Source organism: Triplophysa dalaica, chromosome 9 (assembly GCF_015846415.1).
Source record: "Triplophysa dalaica isolate WHDGS20190420 chromosome 9, ASM1584641v1, whole genome shotgun sequence".
Classification (NCBI taxonomy): Eukaryota; Metazoa; Chordata; class Actinopteri; order Cypriniformes; family Nemacheilidae; genus Triplophysa; species Triplophysa dalaica.
In genome coordinates, this window is record NC_079550.1 from 9,720,021 (window position 1) to 9,743,382 (window position 23,362).

General features: G+C 37.4%; 4 protein-coding genes and 1 long non-coding RNA gene across 5 annotated transcripts; 3 read left to right on the forward strand and 2 right to left on the reverse strand.

The window, feature by feature from the left end:
* Positions 1 to 2,857: 2,857 nt before the first annotated feature.
* Positions 2,858 to 7,727, reverse strand: ywhag2 (3-monooxygenase/tryptophan 5-monooxygenase activation protein, gamma polypeptide 2). The gene is made up of 2 exons (XM_056756969.1): positions 7,502 to 7,727; positions 2,858 to 4,860 (listed from the first exon to the last, which is right to left on the reverse strand). Exons 1-2 carry the CDS (start codon positions 7,586 to 7,588, stop codon positions 4,204 to 4,206), a joined length of 744 nt encoding a protein of 247 aa, XP_056612947.1. The 5' UTR covers positions 7,589 to 7,727; the 3' UTR covers positions 2,858 to 4,203.
* Positions 7,728 to 7,833: 106 nt separating this feature from the next.
* Positions 7,834 to 10,497, forward strand: si:ch211-105f12.2 (RIMS-binding protein 2-like). Its single transcript, XM_056756970.1, has 7 exons — positions 7,834 to 7,891; positions 8,163 to 8,491; positions 9,032 to 9,311; positions 9,476 to 9,638; positions 9,719 to 9,822; positions 9,921 to 9,992; positions 10,135 to 10,497. Exons 3-7 carry the CDS (start codon positions 9,087 to 9,089, stop codon positions 10,198 to 10,200), a joined length of 630 nt encoding a protein of 209 aa, XP_056612948.1. The 5' UTR covers positions 7,834 to 7,891; positions 8,163 to 8,491; positions 9,032 to 9,086; the 3' UTR covers positions 10,201 to 10,497.
* Positions 10,498 to 10,637: 140 nt separating this feature from the next.
* Positions 10,638 to 11,829, reverse strand: LOC130428754 (uncharacterized). Its single transcript, XR_008907492.1, has 2 exons — positions 11,633 to 11,829; positions 10,638 to 11,110 (listed from the first exon to the last, which is right to left on the reverse strand). It is a non-coding gene; the product is annotated as an uncharacterized LOC130428754 (long non-coding RNA).
* A 4,083-nt stretch (positions 11,830 to 15,912) lies between these two features.
* On the forward strand, positions 15,913 to 17,426 carry ca4b (carbonic anhydrase IV b). Its single transcript, XM_056756013.1, has 8 exons — positions 15,913 to 15,967; positions 16,043 to 16,087; positions 16,174 to 16,338; positions 16,443 to 16,588; positions 16,667 to 16,759; positions 16,829 to 16,895; positions 17,004 to 17,167; positions 17,250 to 17,426. The coding sequence occupies exons 1-8, from the start codon at positions 15,913 to 15,915 to the stop codon at positions 17,424 to 17,426; spliced, it is 912 nt and encodes a 303-aa protein (XP_056611991.1).
* Positions 17,427 to 19,887: 2,461 nt separating this feature from the next.
* dhrs11b.1 (dehydrogenase/reductase 11b, tandem duplicate 1) lies at positions 19,888 to 23,262 on the forward strand. Its single transcript, XM_056756750.1, has 7 exons — positions 19,888 to 20,065; positions 20,161 to 20,370; positions 22,163 to 22,257; positions 22,329 to 22,458; positions 22,547 to 22,639; positions 22,720 to 22,785; positions 23,078 to 23,262. Exons 1-7 carry the CDS (start codon positions 19,910 to 19,912, stop codon positions 23,117 to 23,119), a joined length of 792 nt encoding a protein of 263 aa, XP_056612728.1. The 5' UTR covers positions 19,888 to 19,909; the 3' UTR covers positions 23,120 to 23,262.
* The last annotated feature ends 100 nt before the right edge of the window (positions 23,263 to 23,362 follow it).

The window sequence follows — 23,362 nt, forward strand, 5'->3', positions numbered from 1 at the left end:
AGCATATTATTATGTTTTATCACCCACGGTGGCTTAACGGTTAGCTCGTTCGCCTCACACCTCCAGGGTTGGGGGTTCGATTCCCGCTTCCGACTTGTGTGTGTGGAGTTTGCATGTTCTCCCTGTGCCTCGGGGGTTTCCTCCGGGACTCCGGTTTCCTCCCCTGGTCCAAAGATATGCATGGTAGGTTGATTGGCATCTCTGGAAAAATTGTCCGTAGGGTGTGAGTGCGTGAGCGAATGAGTGAGTGTGTGTGCCCTGCAATGGGTTGGCACTCCATCCAGGGTGTATCCTGCTTTGATGCCCCGTGACCCGAGGTAGTTCGGAAAAGCGGTAGAAAATGGATGGATGGATGTTTTATCACCATCATAACTTCAAACTCAGTAACAAAAATAGAAAGTTTGTCTAAAATAAAAAATAAATAAAATTAGAATTTGGCATTATTCAACCAAAGGTTGTTTTTTTTCTACTAAAAGCTAAAGATTTTGTGTGGTGTATCATTAATCCATTAGGCCCTACTTTAGGTATATTATATCAAGCATCTAAAGAGTAATCAGTATACAGGATGCAAGCACGTTTATTCATATTTAAACTGTATCTCCTCAAAGTAATTTCCTTAAACATCTTGCCAAGCATCAAAAATTCTGCAATTACAATAGACAAGTAGAGTCTCTCCAATGTGTGCACTGGAACATTAAAGTTATCTATCTTTTAGAACCATCAGTCATGTTTGCTTGTTTCCTGCATTGGGCTGATTTGTAAGGTCAGTAATCCATCCTTATGATCGTCAATTTATGTCATATGAGTCTTAACATGAGCGCATGAACAGACTGTCCATTACATCATCCGCAGTCTCAAGAACTGTGATAAAGGACATTCAACAGTAGTAAAGGTTCAATGTACTTGGCTTATCTTTAGCTAACGGGTTTATTTTGCCAGTCGCACAGTAATATTTGAATTAAATGTCCCAGGATATGGTAAGCATTCATGTGTTTTCCTGCTGTCATTACTTACTGGGTGGGAAAAGCAGTTAGACTTCAGCAACTAAAATACTTCACAAGGTATTTTCTCTCTGAGCTCTCTGTATTTCTCTGATCATTTGCATGTAATGTTATTTTGGTGCATTAGTGAAAAATTAAGATCATTATCTCATCATCAGAAGTGTACAAATTTTCAAGTTAATTGTGGCTGACGGTAAAAGTGGTGATAACCTCATTGTGACTTCATGTGCAAAAAATGATGGTTACACATAAAATAAAAGGTGCTTCATGATGCCATAGAAGAACAATTTTGTCTATATGGTCCCATAGAGAATTCCTTCCCAACTGTGTTCAATCAAGAAGTGCAATATTGTACTGAGATATAGGGTATCTGTTAAAATATCTTCTTTCGTGTTCTGCATAAGAAACAAAGTTATACAGGTTTCAGAAGTCAAGAGGTTGAATAAATGATGACAGAATTGTTATGGTGGGGTGAACTATCCCTTTAAATTGTCTGTATGATACATGGAATAAAACATTGATATTTTTCAATGGGAGGTGTCACAATGTACAGGTACTAACAATAATCATGATATTAATAACTATGATTATTGATATTTTATACACATATCATAATATCATATAAGTGGCAGTTTTGCACCCTTTTAATATTTTGACTTTGAGTCAAAATTGTTATAATCACTCTCTTAGCCTTCCGCCACTTGTATTTTTTATATTTATTGTAAAAAAAAAATAAGAAAACAAAAACAAATAAAAGACTTTGACTGATAACATTATAAAATAGTTTTATTTGAATAGGTTAAAAATAAAAAAACATTATTACAATAGAAATAAATGTTCCCGCTGATATAATCTGAGGTGATCTGAAAAATCTCCAATTAGTTAACCTTAACTAAACCATGGCAAAAGTGTATTAAATATTGTAAGCTTTATATCTAGCATCCGATCATAATGCAGCCGAAAACGGAGGTCTTGCTGCTTGTGTCTACATGATAAAGTCTCAACGTGAATGCAGGGTTCCCTTGAATTTTAATGCCGTCTCTGATGTGCTGATGTTTATCTCTTCGCAGGTTGTTCTAGATGTCTGAAGAGAAAGGGGACGCTTTTTCCGAGCCCTAGCAACACGCGCTGGATTGGTGGATGTGACAGCTCACCGCGCCTCTATTGGCTGGTATGGTGGACCCATTTGTGCACAGAAATTCATCTCTTGCTCTACTGGGTGTAGGTTGCCGTAGTAATCTGCAGCAGTATGCTGAGAGATCTTCCTGCATTTCTCTGCCTTCAGTAGTGGTTTGAAAAATTAAAATCGAGAGTAGATATTAATCATGCAATGCTTCTTGCAATAACATTTAATAGTTAAGGAAATGGTTAAATAATTGGTCAAGCCGAGTTAATTCAGATGGATGCAGATGAGTCACATGACCTTCACATGAAGAGAATCAGACATTTCTTTATACAGTTCTCAACACTAACCTACATATTAAGTCACTTTTGGATTGCATGGATACTGGAGGCCAATAATACTACTGTTATTGAGGCACATTTCATCCAGCAAGCATTTTATTATATCGTGGAGAAGTGAGTTCTGCAATGCAGCGGTGAGCACTAGTCACTGATGGTAGGTGCACTGCAGAGAAAAACCATTTAGTCTTCTTGAATTCACCACAGGGTGTGCAAACCTGTTGACATTTTGTCTTCAACACTGTGCTTTTACAGATACAGCCGTGAATTGGGATTTGAAATCCGACTGACAAGGTTACAATGTACGATATAATAACTAGCGGACTTCTGTGTCGATTTCTATTCTCATATAATCAAGCAATAGCAGAACAATACACATGACCAACATCTGTGACTACTTTTTTGTCTTTTTATTGTTTTAATTATATTGGATCTTGTGCAACTGCTACATAATTATTCACATTCAAGATATTTGTCACCCAGGACACAGCTGAAAGTAAAAAAGGAAGAAATAAGAATAATAAAAGGCAAATAGTTGAATTGAAAAATACTGCTGATAACAATTTATGGTCCATGTTCTGAATCTGTCACGGAAAAACACTTATTCGGTTGCTTAAACCACATGTGTTCAATGTGCATAATATGACAAGAAGAGCACTCATATATTGTTCAGAGAGCAAAAACATTGCTTAACAATGTCATGGTTACAGTTTACCAAGAGAAACACTAGTACAATTAATCGGTAGTGTTTTCCCATAGTCAGCCATAGCTAAAGAAAGAAACATTCCATGTCACGACGGCAACGCCCATAACAGATCAATTTATTGTAAACAATCACAATTTTGGAATAGCAAATCAAAACGAAAACCGATAACCTATAAATAAATCATATGAAGCCAGTTTACTTTTCAATGATAGTAATACGTAACATCCAAGATATAAGTTAATAAAGTCAAGCTATTGTATAAATACATCACCAGCATGCACAATATTGAGTCGTTGATAGTATCTTCGTAATTATCTTACACTGACAAAACAGTATACTTGGCAAGTGCAAAAATAAATTAAACACAGAAGTAAACCACAAACTTTGAAGCTGCAATATTTTTCCTTTTGTCATTTTTTTATGTTTTTTTTAACAGACCAGTCTCTTCCTTCTGGTCGACCTGTTCTTGAAAAAATGGTTCCAGTATTATCGCGGTTCGATTACTGTATAATACTTTTCGTCAGCGCACTTAATTTGTCGAAACCACACCTCCATAGCTAATTGGATTTCCAGTTTGTTTAATGACTGTTCAAAAGACGATTTTACCAAATCGTGATTAAAACTGGAACCATTCGCAAGAATCTCCTTCTCCATATATGCACCTATCCCTCTTTTTGAAATGCGTTTCTACTACCTGAAAACATAAATAAGCAGCATCTCTTTGAAATACATCAGTCCATATGCCAGTGTGAGGCTGCCATTCCAAACCAACAACGACCACTTCCGGCTGATTGACTGACATTTCAGTGCTTTTGGCAAATGTCAAAGATAACCTAGAAGAGGGAGGCCCATTCAACTATATATATTTCTGTATATATTCAAACTAGGACTTCAGCCCCCCCCCTTTACCACTCTGATATTTTTTCTTTAAACTCGTGGAAAAATAAAGAACTGCTGCCGCAGAGGAAACCATGGCAAAAGCCGTTGCCAAAGTCCACCAGCCATTTCGTGTTTCTACATAGAGAGGTCTGCGTTTTAATTGTTGCCCTCCCCGGCGTCGTCGTCCTGCTGGTCGCTCGTCCACAGTGTCAAGTTGTCTCGCAGGAGTTGCATGATGAGGGTTGAGTCTTTGTAGGAATCCTCATTGAGGGTGTCCAGCTCGGCGATGGCGTCGTCGAAGGCGGTCTTGGCGAGATGACAGGCCTGCTCCGGTGCATTCTGGATCTCGTAGTAGAACACAGAGTAGTTGAGGGCCAATCCCAGTCGGATGGGATGGGTGGGCTGCATGTGTTCCTTGCTGATCTCGTGAGCCTCGTTGTAAGACTTTTCCGAAGACTCCACCACGGTGGAGCGCTTCTCGCCCGTGGCCACCTCGGCCAGGTAGCGGTAATAGTCTCCCTTCATCTTCAGGTAGAACACCTTGCTCTCGTGTTGGGTTTCACTGCAGTTCTTGATCAAGAAGTTATCCAGCAGGTTGAGCACGTCTTGACACACGGCCTCCAGCTCCTTCTCGATCTTCTCGCGGTAGGCCCGCACCATCTCGATTTTCTTCTCGTTGCCGTCGGCCGAGGTCTTCTGCTCGATGCTGGAGATGACTCTCCAGGACGAGCGGCGAGCGCCTACCACGTTCTTGTAGGCGACCGACAAGAGGTTCCTCTCTTCGTTGGACAAGGCCTCGTTCAGCTCAGTTACCTGTAAAGACAGGGCAGACTGAGATGCTGAAATTTGTTACAGCATCATTCACAATAAAAATACAACACAGATCATTTGGTTTGTGAGTTTTAGTTTTTCGCCTGCATAATGATAATAATATCCAAGCAAAGCTTCATCGGCTGCCTGAATGCATGGCGCAGCCATGGGGATGAGAGCTACATGCCAAGCGCAGTTGCCATGGCAATCATCTCATTTTGTACAGTAGTCCCACTCTATCTAACCAGACAACTGCTTCACCACCAATACACAATACACATGAAGAGAAATCACTTCGGTGATACGGACGGTGGGGGCAGGGTGATCAGAGGAGGCAGGGGCGGGACACGAAATGTTCCCACATGCTCGACGGGGCAGCTGCAGTGTAAGTTAAGATGATCGCTGTGCGTCAGTTCATGTGGCCTTTTCTCGTTGACCTTTTCTTTTGCCAAACTGAGAAGACCACACGACAGATTTACCTACAGTGTGTTTGAACAAATTTCATTTTGTATTTCTGTGAAGTATGCTTAAAATCGCTTCACGGCTCATGTCAAGCTCTCCTTGTGGTGTGATCCAAAATGATTCCATCAAACGCACTAATGATGCCCCCTTCTGAGATGACAAAAGACCAATAAAGATCAGAGTAGAAAACCGGAACACTGGTCCAAGAACAGGAATTGAAGAAGAAAGGGAATTGGAAGCACAAGCGAGAAGATATGAAAGGGTTTAATTTAAAAATAAATAAATAATAAATGCATATTTATGTACGCAACTCTTGGTTGTGTGGATGGGGGTGGTAACCTCGTTACCCTGGTAGCCTTGATGCAATCACACCCAAATACTTAGCGATGTAATGTGCCCAACCAGTTAACCCAACATATATAATGCATGCATGCAGCAGCAAAATCTGACTCGATGATGTCACTCCATTCTGAAGTTTTGAGACTGGCCAATGGCTGCTCGTCTCTTCGGGCCAGACACATCAAGATAATGGAGGCACCCGTGGGCACTTTCCCATCAGGTCCGTACCTAAATGGGCTTCTATCAGGGACTGAAGCAACTTTAGCGTTAAACTGCTTTTAAATCTCACCCACCGATCCATAAAGCTAAAAGGGCCTCTCTAGCAATCCCTTCAAGGATATGAACTTTCCCTTTTAATAGTCAGCTGGGACTCGGACCAAGCTAATATGGCTGTAATCCATATCACCACAATTGATTTTGTGGATCTTGTCTGTAGATACGCTAAAACAGCTAATGACTGCCATCACATCCGCTTCGTATTATACAGTACATTAACGAGAAAAGTGAAATACATTTTGGTTGGATGTTTTTAGAAGGTTTATGACGGTTTAATATGCTAATAAAGTAGATTAGATTTATGACTACACTCTTAAAGCGCTAGAACTTTTGGTTCCTCAAAGAACCTTTCAGTCAAAAGTTCTTAAAATCTTAAATCTTCCATCCATTCTTGTTCTATCTTTTGTGCACCATAAACGTTTTGCGAATGTTAAAGGTTCTTTATGGCGCATACAGCCGAACCTTTTGGGAACTTATATTTGTGTCAGAAAACCACATCTCGTTTCCATTTGCAATGGGTTAGAATCATTGGATCACACTAGACGAGAGAAGGTGGCGATGACTCCCCTCAGAAATAAGCATGATGTCAACACTTGACAAAGCAGAAATGACGGAACCCTCCCTAACCCAACACACCTCATCCAGACGGGGCATTAAATGCAGATGTTTCCCCTTCACCCTATAGAAAAAAAGGCCCTGGATGATTTCATTCAAACCTCCCGTGTGGTGTTATTTTAAATCCTGTTTCCAATATTCCCTGCAGCACGTGAGATAGTTTAATGATAAAAGACATAAGGATGAGAGTCTGGATGTTGAGTGCAATCTGAATCATGGACCCTGCTGCAATATGACAAGGATGGAAGATTCCAGAAGGAATTCTGCTGCCTCTAACGTTGGTTTAGAGGAAATATCTTAATAACACCCATGTGTGGAAAGGAAATAAGGTAATGTGTACCGAAATGAGATCGGGGTGCACGGCAAAACCAGAGGCAAATGATACACATCGATATGTAAAGGAATAAATATTTAACGCTTTAATGACAACGCACGAGGAATGAAGCGCAATGATGAACGCGAGTATTTGTAACGTTAGTGTTAAATCAAATAATAGACACATTGCGTTTGTGACAATGAACATTCGGCATCTCATGTAAATCAAGGGCGTTACATTACAAAGAAAACGAACTGCGACGTTTTTAACAAACGTTAAACGTAAAAAGCGACGTTTATTTTAAATACGGTTGTGATATGTCGTCTCATTCATTTCAGTGAGGATTCGGTTAAGACACGAGGCACCGCCCAAGATCCAGACTGTCTGCACCCGATCCGCGGCACTTGTCATTAATAAAGCACTGATTTGAACACCCGAAAAACACAATATCTTAACGCCACTTGTCAAATGCCCTGTTTTACTGTGTGTCATCCTGTATGAGCGTTATAAACGAGACATTTGTCCTCCCACAGCCATGCCATCCGTGTCACGTATAAAGACGCACCTAAAGCTGTTTCGGAGAAATAAACCAATTTAGCGATCTAAAATATCAGAAACACAAAGCTCAAAACTTACCGACTTCATGGCTGCAGCCATATCGTCGTATCTTTCTGCCTGCTCGGCCAGCCTGGCTTTTTGAACCAGCTGCTCGCGGTCAACCATGTTGGATGGTTACGGTTTATGCGATATTATTTGTTTTTCGGGGAGAACTGGTGATTTTGTATGAGCTGTGCTGTGTAATTCAATGAAGGAGAGCTCCTCTGCAGCTGTTCTTCGCTGTCTCTGCGCTCGTGCCGACGGGCCACCCTCGCCCCTCCTCGCGCGCTGGTGGGCTACGTCAGTGTTCTATAAACGTGGGCGCCTCACTCATGATGTAACAGTCCATATATGGGTGTCCAGAGGCCACATAACGGGGTGACACTAGTAGATCAGAGGTCTTCACAAGAACAAATGCGACATGGGAGTGTGAGTCAGACACTATTACTGCATCTTCATCTGTAGATGAGCTGTGGGCTGACTTTTGGGGGGGGGGGGTGTATGTTAAATACGGGATAACATGCTATATCATGCATTCTGACTTCTTCATACAGTTGAACGTGCTTGCTTCTCATGCCTAACATGATCAACTTGTTTAAAAGCGAGTTGGATGTATGACATAGTATTTCTGTGGTTGATACACCCCCCCCCCCAAGTTTCTGAAAGTTTTTCATAAGTCTGGATACTTGTTTCGTAACAGGGATCCAATACCTTTTATTGGGCAACTCTCCTGGAAGAACACGCCCACGGCATGGCAAAAGAAATGACTCACTCACCCACGCGGGCTACGACGAGCGATACGAAGTACCACTTATCAAGATTGGCTGCGCTGTGTCAAGATTGGCTGCACTGTGGGCATGCAGTTGCAGCTGGTTACTCTTCCGATATGAGAGAAGTACTGGTGTGTTAGTTTGTTCACTGCATTTCAGTAACGGATGTTATATAAAGGGTGGATATAACGCTTGATTTGGAGATTGTTTGAGACTGAAAGATGTCATGCTAAAACATGCCAGACATGAAGTTCACGGGGTAAGTCAAACTAAGTCATATGTCTGTGTTTTGTTGGCAATCGCCGCATACGTGCATGATATATTTCATCTAAAGCTATAATAAGCTTGTTGGTTCTTGTTTTACCTTTCCAATCCAGTAAATATCATGACCAAGTGACACAGTTGCTCTCCTGTGTACTTGTTTACCTCTTGAAAAGGTGAAAGGGACATGCAGGGTTAGATCCCTGATGGTAATGCGGTTAACAGCTAGCTCTACTTGGCACAGCTGAGAACGGATGGCTCAGCGAATCAGAGAGGCTGTGCGCAGCAGGACTGGACCAAATACACTGTCAGAGATTTATTTCTGTTCCTCAAAGCTCTGCTTTCTCATCACCTCTTACAGATTAGAGGGAATGTTTTAATTCAAAACATATTTCGTTTAACAGTCATATACTGTCAACAATGCTTGTGAGGAAGTTTCCATTTGGGGACATTATCCATTTCCGACAAGAGGATTAGTCTCAGGCAGATTAGCAAGGCCATCTCTCAATCTAAATGCTATCACATGCATACGGTACAGAGAGTAACCACCTGTCTGCTACCTGAGAGGACATCAGCAGGACCTCGGACACTTGATGGCATTGAGGACTGGAATGTTTGGGGTGGATGTGTATCTGTATCCAGATGGTCTGAGGGTCGCTACACCAGAAGAAATAGAGAGGTGGGCATTTGAGAGGGAAATGTACGATCAGAATGTACGTCTCTTTGTGGCTCTTTTCTCCTACAATCCAGCCATGATGTCACCAAACCCTGATACAATGGAAGAGGAGCTGCCGTTCGAACAAGGACAGGTTATTAAAGTAAAAATGATTTAAATTTTCTTCCCAGTTTTCATCAACAACTTAGAAATGTATATAAATTGCAATAAAACCTGCAACATCTCTCACACGTCATCATTGTTGTCCTACATTTGTCTCATGCTGTCATGGGACTGTGTGAAGACAGCAGCATGTGTTTTTTGTAGATCTATGGAGATAAAGATGCTGATGGTTTCTACAGTGGGGAGTCGGGTGGTCACTTTGGTTTTGTGCCAAGCAACATGGTATCTGAGATTCCTGTGGAGGATGAAGAGCTTAAACAGTATCTGTTACAGCAGGGCTATTTACAAGAGGAGACAGATTCTCTAGGCAAGCAACCATTCAGTACATGAATAAACCCTGTATTTACACCCACTATTCATTTGAACTTTTTTTATTCTTAAATTTAGAAACTAGTGAATCTTCTTGTGTAACAGACAGTTTAAAGGTCCACAGGATGGTGGCCATCTTTGATTATGATCCTTGGGAAAGTTCTCCAAATATGGACTTCGAGGTGACTTATTTGATTTAAAGTTTTTTGTTTGAAAAAAAAGCTTTTCTGAATGATCAAATTTCAAAATATCAAATGATTTAATTTCTTATTTTATGCAGGCTGAGCTTCCCTTCCGTGCAGGCGATATAATATATGTTTTCGGAGAAATGGACAGAGATGGATTTTACTGTGTAAGTATTATTGTCCTCATATAATGGAAACTGAGGCTGTTTGTCACAATTTTCTGTAGATGATATTTGTAAGGGTAGTTTTTTCAATTTCTGGACTAACACATTCCCTACTTTAAAGTTCATCTTGTGAATTTTGTTTTAGGGAGATCTACATGGCTATCAAGGCCTCGTGCCATCAAATTTTTTGCAGCCATTGCCATGGGATTAATGAAAATGAATAATCAAAAATTATCAACAGTCTAATGACCTGAGATTGTGATTATAATCCGTACGCAAAGAAAAATAATTTTCCTTTATATGTTAAATAATGTAGTATATATTTGTATATATATATATAAAATAATACATTGTTAATATATTACAGTATTATAATATATTACAATAGGCCTATTTGAAATTGTTGCTTTTAAAATATTAAAAGTGCAAGCTTGGTTCCGATATAAATAATATGGAAATGTTATTATACTTATTATATTTCCATAAATTTGGTTTCGTAAGGGAACACACCCAATTTTTTTAATTAAAGTGAATTATTTTTTATGAATACAAGAGCTTTTTAAAACAGCTATTTTTTTATAGCCTTAAAAAATGACATAAAATGTTAATTTAAGTATGTTTTTGAACCATGTGTCTTTATTTCACTGCTGATGTAATCATTTGTGTATTCGTTTCGGCAACAACTGCATTCAGTATGTTTTAACTGTTTTACTGCAATATGTGTCCATTTTTTCATTTTCTTTTGATATTTCATCATTCAAATGCTTTTTCACATTAAGATGTGATGTAGCCTTCTAAACAATGTTGCATTGTAACAGTCATACAGCACAGTATCACAAAACAATCTTTATTTATATTTTTAAAAATCAGACATTAGAAGAGGCGTCAGCATCCACAGAGATCCACAAGATTGTCCATCGCAGCCAACAGTACACTCATCCATAAAGTAGGAAACACTACACTGTGTAGTAACCTTTAGTAGTGCTGTCTACTTTATGAGTGACTGCACTGTACATCTAAAGTTCCCGCCTTTTTCTTTTTGTGGTCAAATCATCGCTGTGCATCCACTTCCTTTTATCTCCATGTGCTCCAAATGTTCATTTCACAGCAGTTTATTCAACCTGTAAAAAATCAATTCACTTGTTTTAACGCAATACAAATAATCTTTGAATATGCTTGAATGTTCAGCAGCATTGTGTTTAAACATTGTTCATTGTTCGAAATGCATCACTGTAAACTACAAGGGTTCAGAATCACAAGTTTTATTGTCTGTGCAATGTCGAAGTTAAACCCTACATTTGTGATATCCATAACATGAAAATTGTACACTACCTCCAGGTTTTCTGCTCCTTATATACAAATATATGTATAGTGATTATACGATAAATAAAGATAAAAATTATGAATAGATGTTTTCGAACATAACGCTGTTGCTTTTTATATAACTATAAACAATAAAGAATACATCTTTTGATCCAAAATAAATGTGTTTAATATTTATTTCGGAGTACTATACATGTATTTGTTGTAACATGTTACAGTGAACAGGTGATCATGTTACACAATGTAACCCTTTAGAAACAACCAAGCAAATCATAAAATCTACAAAATATTTTTGTTTAAATCGAAGAGCGGTAACTCACCCATTCTCTGCCTACTTGATTCCGGAACCAACAGAGAAAAGAGACAGTTGTCGTCGCCTTTTAACACTTTTTGAGCCACATGGTACAAACCACAGGAAGAGGCCCTATAGATTCTGTCTTAAAGATGCACAAATGCACGCCTACCGGACTCCAGAAAGTTTCGTTTTATGTCTGATTGCCTTTTAAGGGCATTCAATGTGATAAAAGGTACATCAGAAATGAGTGAATAAATCCCCTCGGTCTTCCCCAGCATATACATAAAAATGAGACAGTGAAATAAAGAGGAAGTCTAGTAACCATGTGATCAGATTGCATCAGTGTTCCAAATAGTCTGGGTTTGCAAATCCAAGACTATGTCTGCTTAAAATGAGCTGGCCAGTTCTTTGAAACAAAATTGTGCAAATTATGTTATTTTTCTACAATATATGCTTTATTATAAATAGCTTCAATCTATAACACATTTTCATGTTAGAACCACTTGCATAGCACTTCCGTTCCTGGGGGGAGGGGTGGCTGCTATGTTTTGCAAAACCGCACAGTTTCATCAGCACATTATGTGCACTTTGTGACAAATATGATGATTCTACAGATTGTTATATACAATTATGTGCTGTGTGATTTATATGAATACTTTTAAACATTGTTTCATTGTTAAGCATCTGGTAAAACATATTACAGACCATTTGAAACATTAACAGAGAAGAATCAATTATACAACTATCATATTGAAACATCATACAATATTCTAGCAGCATCTCTTTCATTGTTTTTACACTGCTTGAATTCAGACTCCCTTGAGCATACGATACTTTGATAAGCAGGAGGCGTCTCATCTCTCTGCAGAATTATCTTGAACACAATGTACATGAGATGGACTTGGTTGTCTAGACAACCCAAATCTCAAACTCTTGTTTGACCCACACAGAGAAGGAAGTTGTGGGGTGAAGGGACTTCTCTCATGTATAATAATACTAATGTAGTGTAGAATGAAAACAGGTCAAACTTGATTTACAGAGATCCTGTAGATATCAATCCAATAGAAATTAGTGCTTCCTCAACTGTGGAAAGTTCAATTTCAAGCACATTTTTAACCATGTCTAGACACTTTAGAGGGGGATTATGAAATTTTTGTTATGAAAAATTATGACTTTTTTCATGAAAATATAATTTCGGATTGATGTGATAATCTGTTATGAAAATTATACTTTATCATATTTGGAATTCAACTATATACTCTTTTGTCTTGCTTGATCATACAAACGCAGAACTAAAACGTTAATATTTTTGCCTAATTTGACAAAATCTAGATAAAATATGGGAACTATAGAAATATTCTGTTTATAATTTTTTTTACCCTTATTTTCTTAGTAAAAGTTGTGTTTTTCCACAGCACTTTTGTCTCGTGAGTAGTCAAGGACAGTTACATTTGAAACATTACATTTAACTTTACACCTTGTCTACACCGGACGCGACATACGTGACACGACAAAAGACATTAGAAACGTATTAGAACCCATTAAAATTTCAAATATGGTCCACACATGATGCGGCGCGCAAAACGTGACAAACCCATTAAAAACATGCATGTTGTCATGTCGCATCGCGCCTGTCGTGTCTGATGTAGACACGGTGTAAGGGCTGTCATCATAATTTGTGCATGAATCATTTTTAAATTTAAATTTAAAGTGTCTATTTTACTCTTTATTTAATTTACTTAAAGTAGTCTGGGACAAGGGTAAAATACAACTATATAAATCAGGTATTTAAATGGTAAAACTTTTTAATAATAATTAATGAAGGTACAACATTGGGGCCTATGTGGTCTATGTGATTTTTAAACAACAAAAAAAAACAATCCTAAAATCTGTTTAAATACAATTAAATATCTGACCAATATATGTGCCTAGTTGAAGAAACACCAAGTAAACCACCAATAAAGTTTAATAAATGATGTAATAATTTGCATCAAATTTAAATGACTGGTGCACTGACATCAGAGCTTATAAAAACTGAAGGTTGAATCTAAAGGTCAAATCTAATAGACATTGTGTGTCTTTTTATCAGGGGCATAAAACGCCCATTGAGTCATTCCCCGGGGTGAATGTAGCTGTTATCTCGACCATAAACTTTAACTTACAACTTTTTTACGACATTAAAATGTATGCATCATACACCTTTTGTGCAATATTGGATTAACTCCAGAAATAAACACCACAGAAAGATAGTCTTTAGCAATTAAGGTACATAAAAGATGGGTTTTATCCAGGTTTAGATCAGGGTTAATTTAATTGTCCTCTTTCAATTCAAAGTGCCTGTAGTCCCTATAAAAACATTGAAAATACAACAAGACATATCTTGAGTTTGGAAATAGATAGTACACTTTTTACACCATATTCACACCTTAAACTTGCCTTAATTTAAAGGTGGGGTGCCACAGTGTTTCATGCAGTCTGACTTCTTAACAATGTTAAACGTGCAGGCTTCTTGACACATTCAACTTGTCAAAAAACGAGTTGGACGTATGATGTAGTATTTCTGTGCTCAATACACTCCCCAGCGTTCATGTAGGTTTCGGAAAGTTTTTTTCAAACATGAAAATCCGTTTCACAACAACTTTTCTTTTTCAATTATTGGATAATTCTCCTGGAAAAGCATACCCACAGTCACCCTGCCAGAGCGAGATGAAAGAGCACGCACACGCGTCAAACATGGAGAGCGGGAGAAGGAGCCACACGTCAACCAGCTGGAGCAAGAGAGAGAGAGAGCCCTGCGTTATTGAAGTTCAGCTGTGCTTCTCTGTTCACTGAATTTCGGTGTGAAATGTTATATTAACGGTGGATATAACGCTGGATTTGGAGTTCGCTTGAAGCTGATAGCTCTTAAAGATGCCATACATAAACCGCATGCCGTAAGTGAAACTGAGTCATATGTTTGTGTTTTGTTGGCAATGGATGCGCACATGCTTTAGTTAAGCCAAAAATGTACACAAGAGCCAACCCTTAAACATGCCAACCACAATTTCTAAAGTACATCACATTTTCTTAAGTAATATCTGCATTTACATTCAGTTTAGCAGAGTAGTATGTGAAGAACTGCATGACCTCAGAAAATTGACCTCAGAAAATTCTATTAAGCTACCACTAGGTAGAAACACTATAAAAAATAGGAGCGTTCACAGACTGTATGATTCTCTATGTGCTTGTGTAGTGTATTTGTGACATTATGCTTAGTTAGGTATCAAAATATTTATGAAGACACACAAGAATGCATAAATGTATCTTTTTGATAAGTCTGTATTACTTTCATTACTGCTGTCATGTTTTGTGTAGTTGCCATTGAAAGTGTTGCGTTCCGGATCCCGGACACAAATTGACTTTACATCATTCAACAATTCATTGTTGTCGCTGTCAAATTCTACTCTCAAAACACTACTTTGGAAATTAAAACATGACTTTGTGGTTATAGAATTATAATTATAAAAGTGTAAGGTTTATGAATGTGACTATTATATTAATTAATTATATTATAGAAATGTGAGGATGTTGTGATAAAAATGTGATGTTAAGTCATATTACAGCTTTGCAAGCCAATATAATCAGAATAAATTGACCCAACATCATCAGAGTAACTACATTTAATTTTGTTAACTCTATATTTAATTTCTATTTAATTCTATTTAATATAATTAGAAATCTATAATATAATATATATAATTATATAATTTTATAATCCGTCATTTCCATTTGAAAAGGTATGGATGAAGAAGGTATAGTCTAAAAGACTAGCTAACCACATCCGAACAGAAAGCATGAACAGTTGAGTGATTTTGGATGACTTCAAGAATGTATAAACAATCAAATATGTATGTATATCGCCACATTCCCCATATGATGTTAAACCTTGAACCCTTTGTTAGTTCAGTGACGTGGATACCATGACATGTGCTCATTAAATGTTATGGGTTCCAATGGTTTCAGGATGATAATGCAACCAATTAGACTTACATAATCATAATCTTTGGTTTAAAATCTACATTGCTGAATGAATCCATTTGATAGCCATAATTAACCAGTATTTGTACACTCCAAAACAAACACCTGTTTTATAGCTGCCAGGTTTAATACATCACTGCAGTCATCTATAAAACCTGAAAGGAGGGGTCACTGATAAAACTGATAAAAAATGCACCACCAAGGATTCCAATCATAAAATTCTTCCTTCAGGTGCAGGTCGTGATCATCCAGGTTGAACTTTTCTTCACTCCAAATCATTTAAGGAATATGTTGCTACTTTTAATTCTGCTCACTATTTTATGCACGGTTACCACAAACTCAGGTAGGTGGGCAAAAAGTGCTTTTATTTGATATAGATGCCAAAATAACTGGTTACGACTATTTGGTTTTCTTTCAGACTGGTGCTATCAGTCCCAAGTATCTTGCAACCACACATGCAAAGGTGAGTAATTGATTTATTGATAATGCTGAATGGAATAACTTAATATAAATGATTTATACTGACATAACATGAAAAAATCTGTTTAGGACCAGAAGAATGGGCGACAATAATCCCAATGTGTGGACATAGAAAACAGTCACCCATCAACATTGTAACAAAGCAAGTCCTTCCAGACAATCGTCTGACCCTAGTACAGTTTAAAGGCTACCAGGAGACATTCAGTAGTGTCATTTTAAACAATGGCCACACAGGTACATTTACAAATGTTATGATATTCTGTTTTATTCCAATAAAATAACTATTTCTTTTTGAGGTTCAACCATGCTTCTTATAGTCATGCATTTTGTTTCTGTAGTGCAAGTTAATTTGCCCAACAGTGCGGTAATAAACGGGGCTGACCTAGGAGCCACTTACAAAACCCATCAATGTCACCTGCATTGGGGTAAGAATGGTGGACATGGATCAGAACATACTATAGATGGAGAGCAATATCCAATGGAGGTATTCGGCATGTGGCATTAAAAGTATTGACCCATTTTCTTGTTTATATGGATCTAAACCTGTATTACATTTTTACAGCTTCATATTGTCCATATTAGAGAAAATTACAAATCTCTGGAAGAGGCTGTTAGTGACCCGTCTGGGGTGGCTGTACTTGGATTTTTTTATGAGGTAAATATATACACAACACACGTTTTATTACAGCTTCAATAGCTTCTCAGTATATGTCATGTTTCACAGGAATCAGAAACTGCCAATAAAAATTATGAACCCATCATAAATTCTCTGAATAATATTACACTTCCAGGTAAGTTGATTTACTTTACTCCAATTATTAAAAATATATTTTTAAGATTATTAGATTTAGAATTAATGTAAATATTTTTATACAAATTCATGAAACATCGTTTTATAGGCACTAATGCAACACTTGAGGCTGTGTCGCTAGATATGCTCATTCCATCTCATGATACCTTGGAGAAATACTTTCGCTACCAGGGTTCTCTCACCACACCAGACTGCTCTGAAGCTGTTGTCTGGACAATATTTCAGCAAACCATACCGCTCAGCAAAGAACAGGTATAATTATGATATACTGTGATCTTTTTTAAAACAGAAATGCGATAATAAAATTGATTGATGTCTCATCTTTGTCTTTCAGCTTTCTGCATTTTCAAATCTGCGGTTTGACAATCGGAGTGCCATGATAAACACTTACCGACCCGTTCAGCCGCGGTATGGGCGTGAGGTGTATCGCTCTGGGAGTTATATGTTCTATGTTAGCACTATGTTATTTGTCAGCTCAGTTTTAACAACCCTCTATGTTCACACAAAATGATTTTTGGATTATATCTCTGCCTGCCTGTTCATCTGTTATTATTGGACAAGAAAATGTTTTGTTTTGATTTATTGTATCCAATTTGTATTAGGCCTGTTGTACACTTCGGTTTACTGTTAAATTATTATAGCTTCTTAGATCAACATGATGGATGAATAATGATGAAAATGAATGAATAAATAAATGGATGAATGAATGAATGAATGAATGAGTTCAAGCTTTTGCGATTATAACCTAAAGGTCATTTAGGGAAGTCACTGAAGTTGATGTTTGCAACATCTCCAGGCAGCTATTTTAATCATGCAATAACCTAACTTAGTCCTGAACTTGAATAGAGGGATACCGATATATCTAAAGTCTTAGTCTAAAATCACAATTAAATAACATATTTTCAACCAATAATTAAACCTGACATTAATTGTATCATACATTTCATTTCATAAGCTCTAAAAGCTTGATTAATCGACTTTTAATGTCCCTAGTAGGATTTGATTCCATAACAGCAGGAATAGACTCTTATCGACTCCTTTTCGACAAAAAATGTAATGTTGTCATTGACTTATATGGGTTAAATAGTAAATCCAATCATGTTTTAGGTAAAAGTCATATCTCAACTCTCTCACTGTAAGCTACACGTTTACATCAGATCCAGAGCCATTGAGAGAGAGAGCACTGCCAACGGAAGTCCAAAACGCTGGAGCGTCACGTGATTCATGGAGACTTCTGATAGTTCCAGGAAGTTATGATTTCTCTTTGAATGCTTTACTTCTCAAAATGTTTTATTCATCAAATGGCTTTCGTCTTTAAATGGTTTAGAAGTTTACCTCAGTTGGTCTGTTTAGACGAAGCTCCATGCGTAACTAGTAACTTCCAGGAACTATTGAGAGCTTGTGTCACGTGATTCATGGAGCATTCAGATAGTTCCAGAAAGTTATGTTTTCTCTTTAATTGCTTTATTTCTTTCACATTTTAATTTCATTAAACGGCTTTCGTCTTTAAATGAATTCAATTTTACCTCAGTTGGTCTGTCTAGTCGCATCTCCATGCGCAACTCATTTCCGGGAACTATTAAGAGCCTCCATGAACCGACATTGCTGTGAAAAAACTGTTCCATTGGAGTCAACAGAGTTTACGCGACTCTCTCATGTAATGGCTCTGATCCGATCCAAAACACTGCTATAATCAGAGCATGAGTGACCGCCTACTGTTACTCTCGCAACATTTACATTTAGTCATTTAGCAGAAGCTTTTCAGGGAGTAATTATAACGGGAATGTTTCCCAGTCATTCTTCACCTTCAATTCGATGACATGAAATTCTCACATTCTTATTAACAATTCTCCTATATTTTGTCTGTCCCTCTTCAAGCTTTTATTTTTCCCAAAAACTGTTAAGACTTTGTAAGTTGCTTGGAATGAAAGCGTCTTGCTTAAATGTAAGTCTGTGCGCATAACTGGACCATACCTGTCAACATTTGTCAACAATCGGTAAGACCCGACGTAGGGTTGTGCAGGATAAGGCACCCAGCCCTCTGTTATAAATCTTTTAACTACTTTATATCTAACATTTTCATATCAAATTCTTAAATGTAAATCTAAGAGACTGTTTAATGCATCTCACGGGGCCATGAATCAATGAATGGTTTTTCTGCAAGGTACCATCTTAATTTAGCATTTATATTTTGGCAGAGATCTCAATGTCAGACATGAAATAATTTAAATCCAAACGCGGTTTGAAAAAGCACAAGCAATTTGTCCCTTCACGCGTCCTTTTGTTCGGTTGTTTTAACTTTGTTTATTAGTTAGCAGAACGTTTTAATTTGTTTTATTAACATGGATCGATTTAACGGTGTTTGCATATTATTTACAAAAACTGCTTATGGTCACAGAACGTGAAATATTAGAAGTGTTTAAGTGGGTGAATATAAATAAAATAAAATAAAGGTTTTAGGCTCTTTAGCCCAATGAAACTTGGTGTCTTTAAGTAGGCTACCCAACTTCACTTGTTTGACTGTAGCTCAGTAAAATGTATGCAATATAAAAAAATTACCAAACGAAATACTTCAGATGTCTATACAACCGTGTCCCTGAGTGTGCTTAAACTGCGCGAGTTTGGAAAACCACATCGGTTTAGCACCAGAAAGGGTTAACAAGCAGCACAAAACACTCTCTGTGATGGTGTGCTCGTTGCACAAATGCATGTGTATTTGCTATTGACTTTGGAGATGCCAGAGTTCGGTTGCCTGTCAAAAGTTCCCAAACTTGTGAAGTTTCGTTCGTTTGTTTTATATTCGTATTCGAAGTGTCGATTCCCAAAAGTGGGAGTCGAGAATTGGAGAATTGGAGTCGACTCCAAAGAACCCGGAATCGAACACCCCTCATTATACGCCCCTCCCACACAGAATGTCAGCTTTGCGATTAGCTCTTTTTACTGGAAGGCGGAACTTTCTCCGCTGGAGCATAACAGCAGTTGCACAACTTGTTAATGTATCTATCATCTTTCTTTGGTATGGATTGCTGGAAAGGGAGAGTTGCTCTTGTCACTGGTGCTTCAGTGGGAATAGGGGCAGCAATAGCAAAATCTCTCGCCCACCATGGCATGAAAGTGGTCGGCTGTGCCAGAAACGTGCAACAAATCGAGGTATTTATGCCAAATATGAGCAATACAGAAAGTAAACTGAAATTTCATTTTGTTGATATATGTAATATCTTATATGATCTTCTTATGTCTTAAAGAAATTAGCATCAGAATGCGTCCGTAATGGATTCAGTGGCACTCTGATTCCATACAAATGCGATCTGTCTATAGAGGAGGAGATTTTGTCCATGTTTGCCTGGATCAAAGATCAACACCATGGCGTTGACGTATGCATCAACAACGCTGGCTTGGCTTTCCCAGAGCCTCTGTTATGTGGCAAAACCAGTGGCTGGAAGACTATGATGGATGTAAGTAATAAAGCGTTAATTCAAACCAAAAACTCGCGCGCATGAAAACCGCACAGAACAGTTCCAAGAGTGTAAGAGCGCATTTATGCTCGGCGAGCGCGCAGAACAGAATCCGTGCACGGAAATGAATCCTGGCGAGAGCGCATTTCTGATCCGCGTTCAAAAACGCAGTCCGTGAGCGCGCGCGCAATTCTCTCTATGCTCTCGCAACTTCTTAACGCTTGCTCGCACGTCGAGTTGACTTCTGAGACTTTGGAGGCGGGACAATGGCAGACTTCTCCGATCCTTTATTGGTCACTTATAACATGCACTCACCTACTGTGTCCGACCTGTATCTTACCCTATGTGAAGAAACGTCATCATTTGGCATAACACGATATTTTTTTCATTATTTAAACTTTGGTTACAGTTATGTATGCCCTTGACTTTAGATCTACATATTTGGCATCTTAACAGGAAGTTAAAAATTCAATAGTATGTATTCATAATTGCTTGTGTGTTGTTAATACATTTACATTACAGTTGTGCATTTGGCAGACGCTTTTATCCAAAGCGACTTACATTGCATTATCCTATACATTTGTTTCCAAGTTTGTGCAATCCCCTTGGATTGAACCAACAACCTTACGCAATGCTCTTACCACTGAGCTACAGAAAAGCTGTAATAATTGTCATGAAATTGTATAAAATGAGTATTAATAAATGGCTACAACATTATAACCTAAAGCACAAGTTATTATAATTTACAATATTTCCAAATTGTAATTTAAATGATATATAATAATAATATATTTGTTTTGTTTTATTTGTTTTGAAAATATTAAAATGGCACCTAGGGTTACAATAACGTTCTCCTAACCTCTTTGTTATGTTGAATGCAATTAAGTCTAAAATCATGTGTTATAGATTGTTTATTGCTCTACTAACATGAACTGGGGTTGAATAAATCAACATTTTTTAAATTAAACTGCATAAACAACCTTTACCAACGTACAGATAGAACATATAATGAAACCTTAATAACAACAATAAAATTTTTAAAATAGAATATATAATCAATTAATATATATATATATATATATATATATATATATATATATATATGTGTGTGTGCGTGTGTGTGTATATAACTATTTATTAAGTATATAATGGTAAATTTAAAAACTGGTTTTCTGAAAGATTTTACAAAAACATTCTAACAGCCTTTAACATCACACCACTAGATGGTGTCTTAGGTTACACATATTTTCTAAATGTTTTATTTGGCCCATCTTATGAAAAATCATTCACTAAGTCACTCTAGTATGGGTCACTAGCAGGCGCTAGTAAGTCATTCTCAAAACGTTTGTTTTCAAAGTGACACATTTAAATGAACACTTCAACCAAAAATGAAAATTCTCCCATCATTTAATCGCCCTTGAGTTGTTTCCAAATCTGTGTTAATGTCTTTGTTCTGATGAACACAGAGAACGATATTTGGAAGAATGTGTGTAACCAAACAGTTCTTTGACCCCATTGACTACCATGGTAGGACAATTGTTTTATACATTTTTTGTTCTTTTAAAAACAAAAGATGAAATTTTAAAGAACGAAGGATAGCAAACATCTTTGGGACGCTTTTCACTACCAGTGGTAGCCAAGAACTGTTTGGTTACAAGCATTCTTCCAAATATCTTTCTCCGTGTTCACCAGAACAAAGACATGTAAACAGGTTTAAAACAACTCAAGGTGAGTAAATAACAGAATTTTCATTTTTGTGTGAACTATCCAACAACTATTTGACATTTTGCAGGTGAATGTGATTGGACTGTCAGTGTGCACCCGTGAGGCTCACCAGTCTATGAAAGAAAGAAATGTTGATGACGGCCATATCATTAACATTAACAGGTACAGTAAAAGTTTTAGTTACACATATTTATATCTCCAAAGCATGAAACATCTTCCAATATGTGCCTTAGCATATGTGGACACCAAGTTATGCCCAATGCTGATGGACACTTTTACACTGCTACCAAATATGCTGTGACTGCTCTCACAGAAGGTTTACGACAAGAGTTACGGGAGGCTAAGACCCACATACGTGCCACAGTAAGATAAAGCTAACGAAGAATAAAGAGGAGTATGACTGTTAAAACATAATAAAAGACTTTGGTGGTCCTGTGCTTTTCTTTATCAGTGCATATCTCCTGGTTATGTGGAGACTGAGTTTGCCTATCGGCTTTATGAACACGAGCCAGAAAAGGCTGCAGCTGCATATAAAAGTATAAAGGTATAGACAAACCCTGTTGCTTTTCTACACAAAACATAATAGCTCAGTGTTTCTGGTATAGTTAAATGATATTTCTACAGTGTCTGCAAGCTGATGATATAGCCACTGCAGTGCTGTATGTTTTAAGTGCTCCTCCACATGTTCAGGTAAGCTGGACTCTTTCTGTAGTTTGAGACTGGGTACATCATTACACGTGCTTCTTTGTTTTGCATTATTTGCAATTTCAGAGTTCACTTTAAAAGCAACATGCTGACATGAACTTCACTTGTTTGTGCCAAAACTGATAATCCAGTTAATGCGTTTCCAGGTTTATATTTGATCTACAATCCAAGATTTTATTCGTGGACTTCTGAACCCCATTGTTGAATTTTCTGCGATAATATAAAGACAGTAATGATTACTTTTTATAATAACTGTGTTATCCCTCATTCTCTTTAGATTGGTGACATTCAGATGAGGCCTGTGGAACAACTCACATAACTGAAGCTAATAAAAGTTCCAATCATTCAGAATCAAACATATATTCCTCCTTACATATACTGTATAGGCTTACAGACAGATTGGTGGCAAAATCTGTTCTGATTTCAAAACAATTTCAATTAAATGTAATTATTTGTAATAAATACTGCTTTGCCTCGATTTACTGTAACATTTCAGTTTTTTGTTAATGTTAAAGCAGAAACTAAAATAAGCATTTGAGAAAATGTTGCAAATACTAAACGC

What these genes read in the sequence shown, in the direction of transcription:
- si:ch211-105f12.2 (XM_056756970.1), top strand. Translation starts at nt 9,087, where the DNA reads ATGGCATTGAGGACTGGAATGTTTGGGGTGGATGTGTATCTGTATCCA. An exon ending in AACAAGGACAGGTTATTAAA is followed by an intron (nt 9,312 to 9,475) that starts GTAAAAATGATT and finishes TGTTTTTTGTAG; the next exon opens with ATCTATGGAGATAAAGATGC. An exon ending in AGAGGAGACAGATTCTCTAG is followed by an intron (nt 9,639 to 9,718) that starts GCAAGCAACCAT and finishes TCTTAAATTTAG; the next exon opens with AAACTAGTGAATCTTCTTGT.
- dhrs11b.1 (XM_056756750.1), top strand. Translation starts at nt 19,910, where the DNA reads ATGTATCTATCATCTTTCTTTGGTATGGATTGCTGGAAAGGGAGAGTT. An exon ending in CATATCATTAACATTAACAG is followed by an intron (nt 22,258 to 22,328) that starts GTACAGTAAAAG and finishes TATGTGCCTTAG; the next exon opens with CATATGTGGACACCAAGTTA. An exon ending in GTGCTCCTCCACATGTTCAG is followed by an intron (nt 22,786 to 23,077) that starts GTAAGCTGGACT and finishes CATTCTCTTTAG; the next exon opens with ATTGGTGACATTCAGATGAG.
- ywhag2 (XM_056756969.1), bottom strand. Translation starts at nt 7,588, where the DNA reads ATGGTTGACCGCGAGCAGCTGGTTCAAAAAGCCAGGCTGGCCGAGCAG. An exon ending in TGGCTGCAGCCATGAAGTCG is followed by an intron (nt 4,861 to 7,501) that starts GTAAGTTTTGAG and finishes CTGTCTTTACAG; the next exon opens with GTAACTGAGCTGAACGAGGC.
- ca4b (XM_056756013.1), top strand. Translation starts at nt 15,913, where the DNA reads ATGTTGCTACTTTTAATTCTGCTCACTATTTTATGCACGGTTACCACA. An exon ending in CACGGTTACCACAAACTCAG is followed by an intron (nt 15,968 to 16,042) that starts GTAGGTGGGCAA and finishes GTTTTCTTTCAG; the next exon opens with ACTGGTGCTATCAGTCCCAA. An exon ending in GAATAATATTACACTTCCAG is followed by an intron (nt 16,896 to 17,003) that starts GTAAGTTGATTT and finishes ATCGTTTTATAG; the next exon opens with GCACTAATGCAACACTTGAG.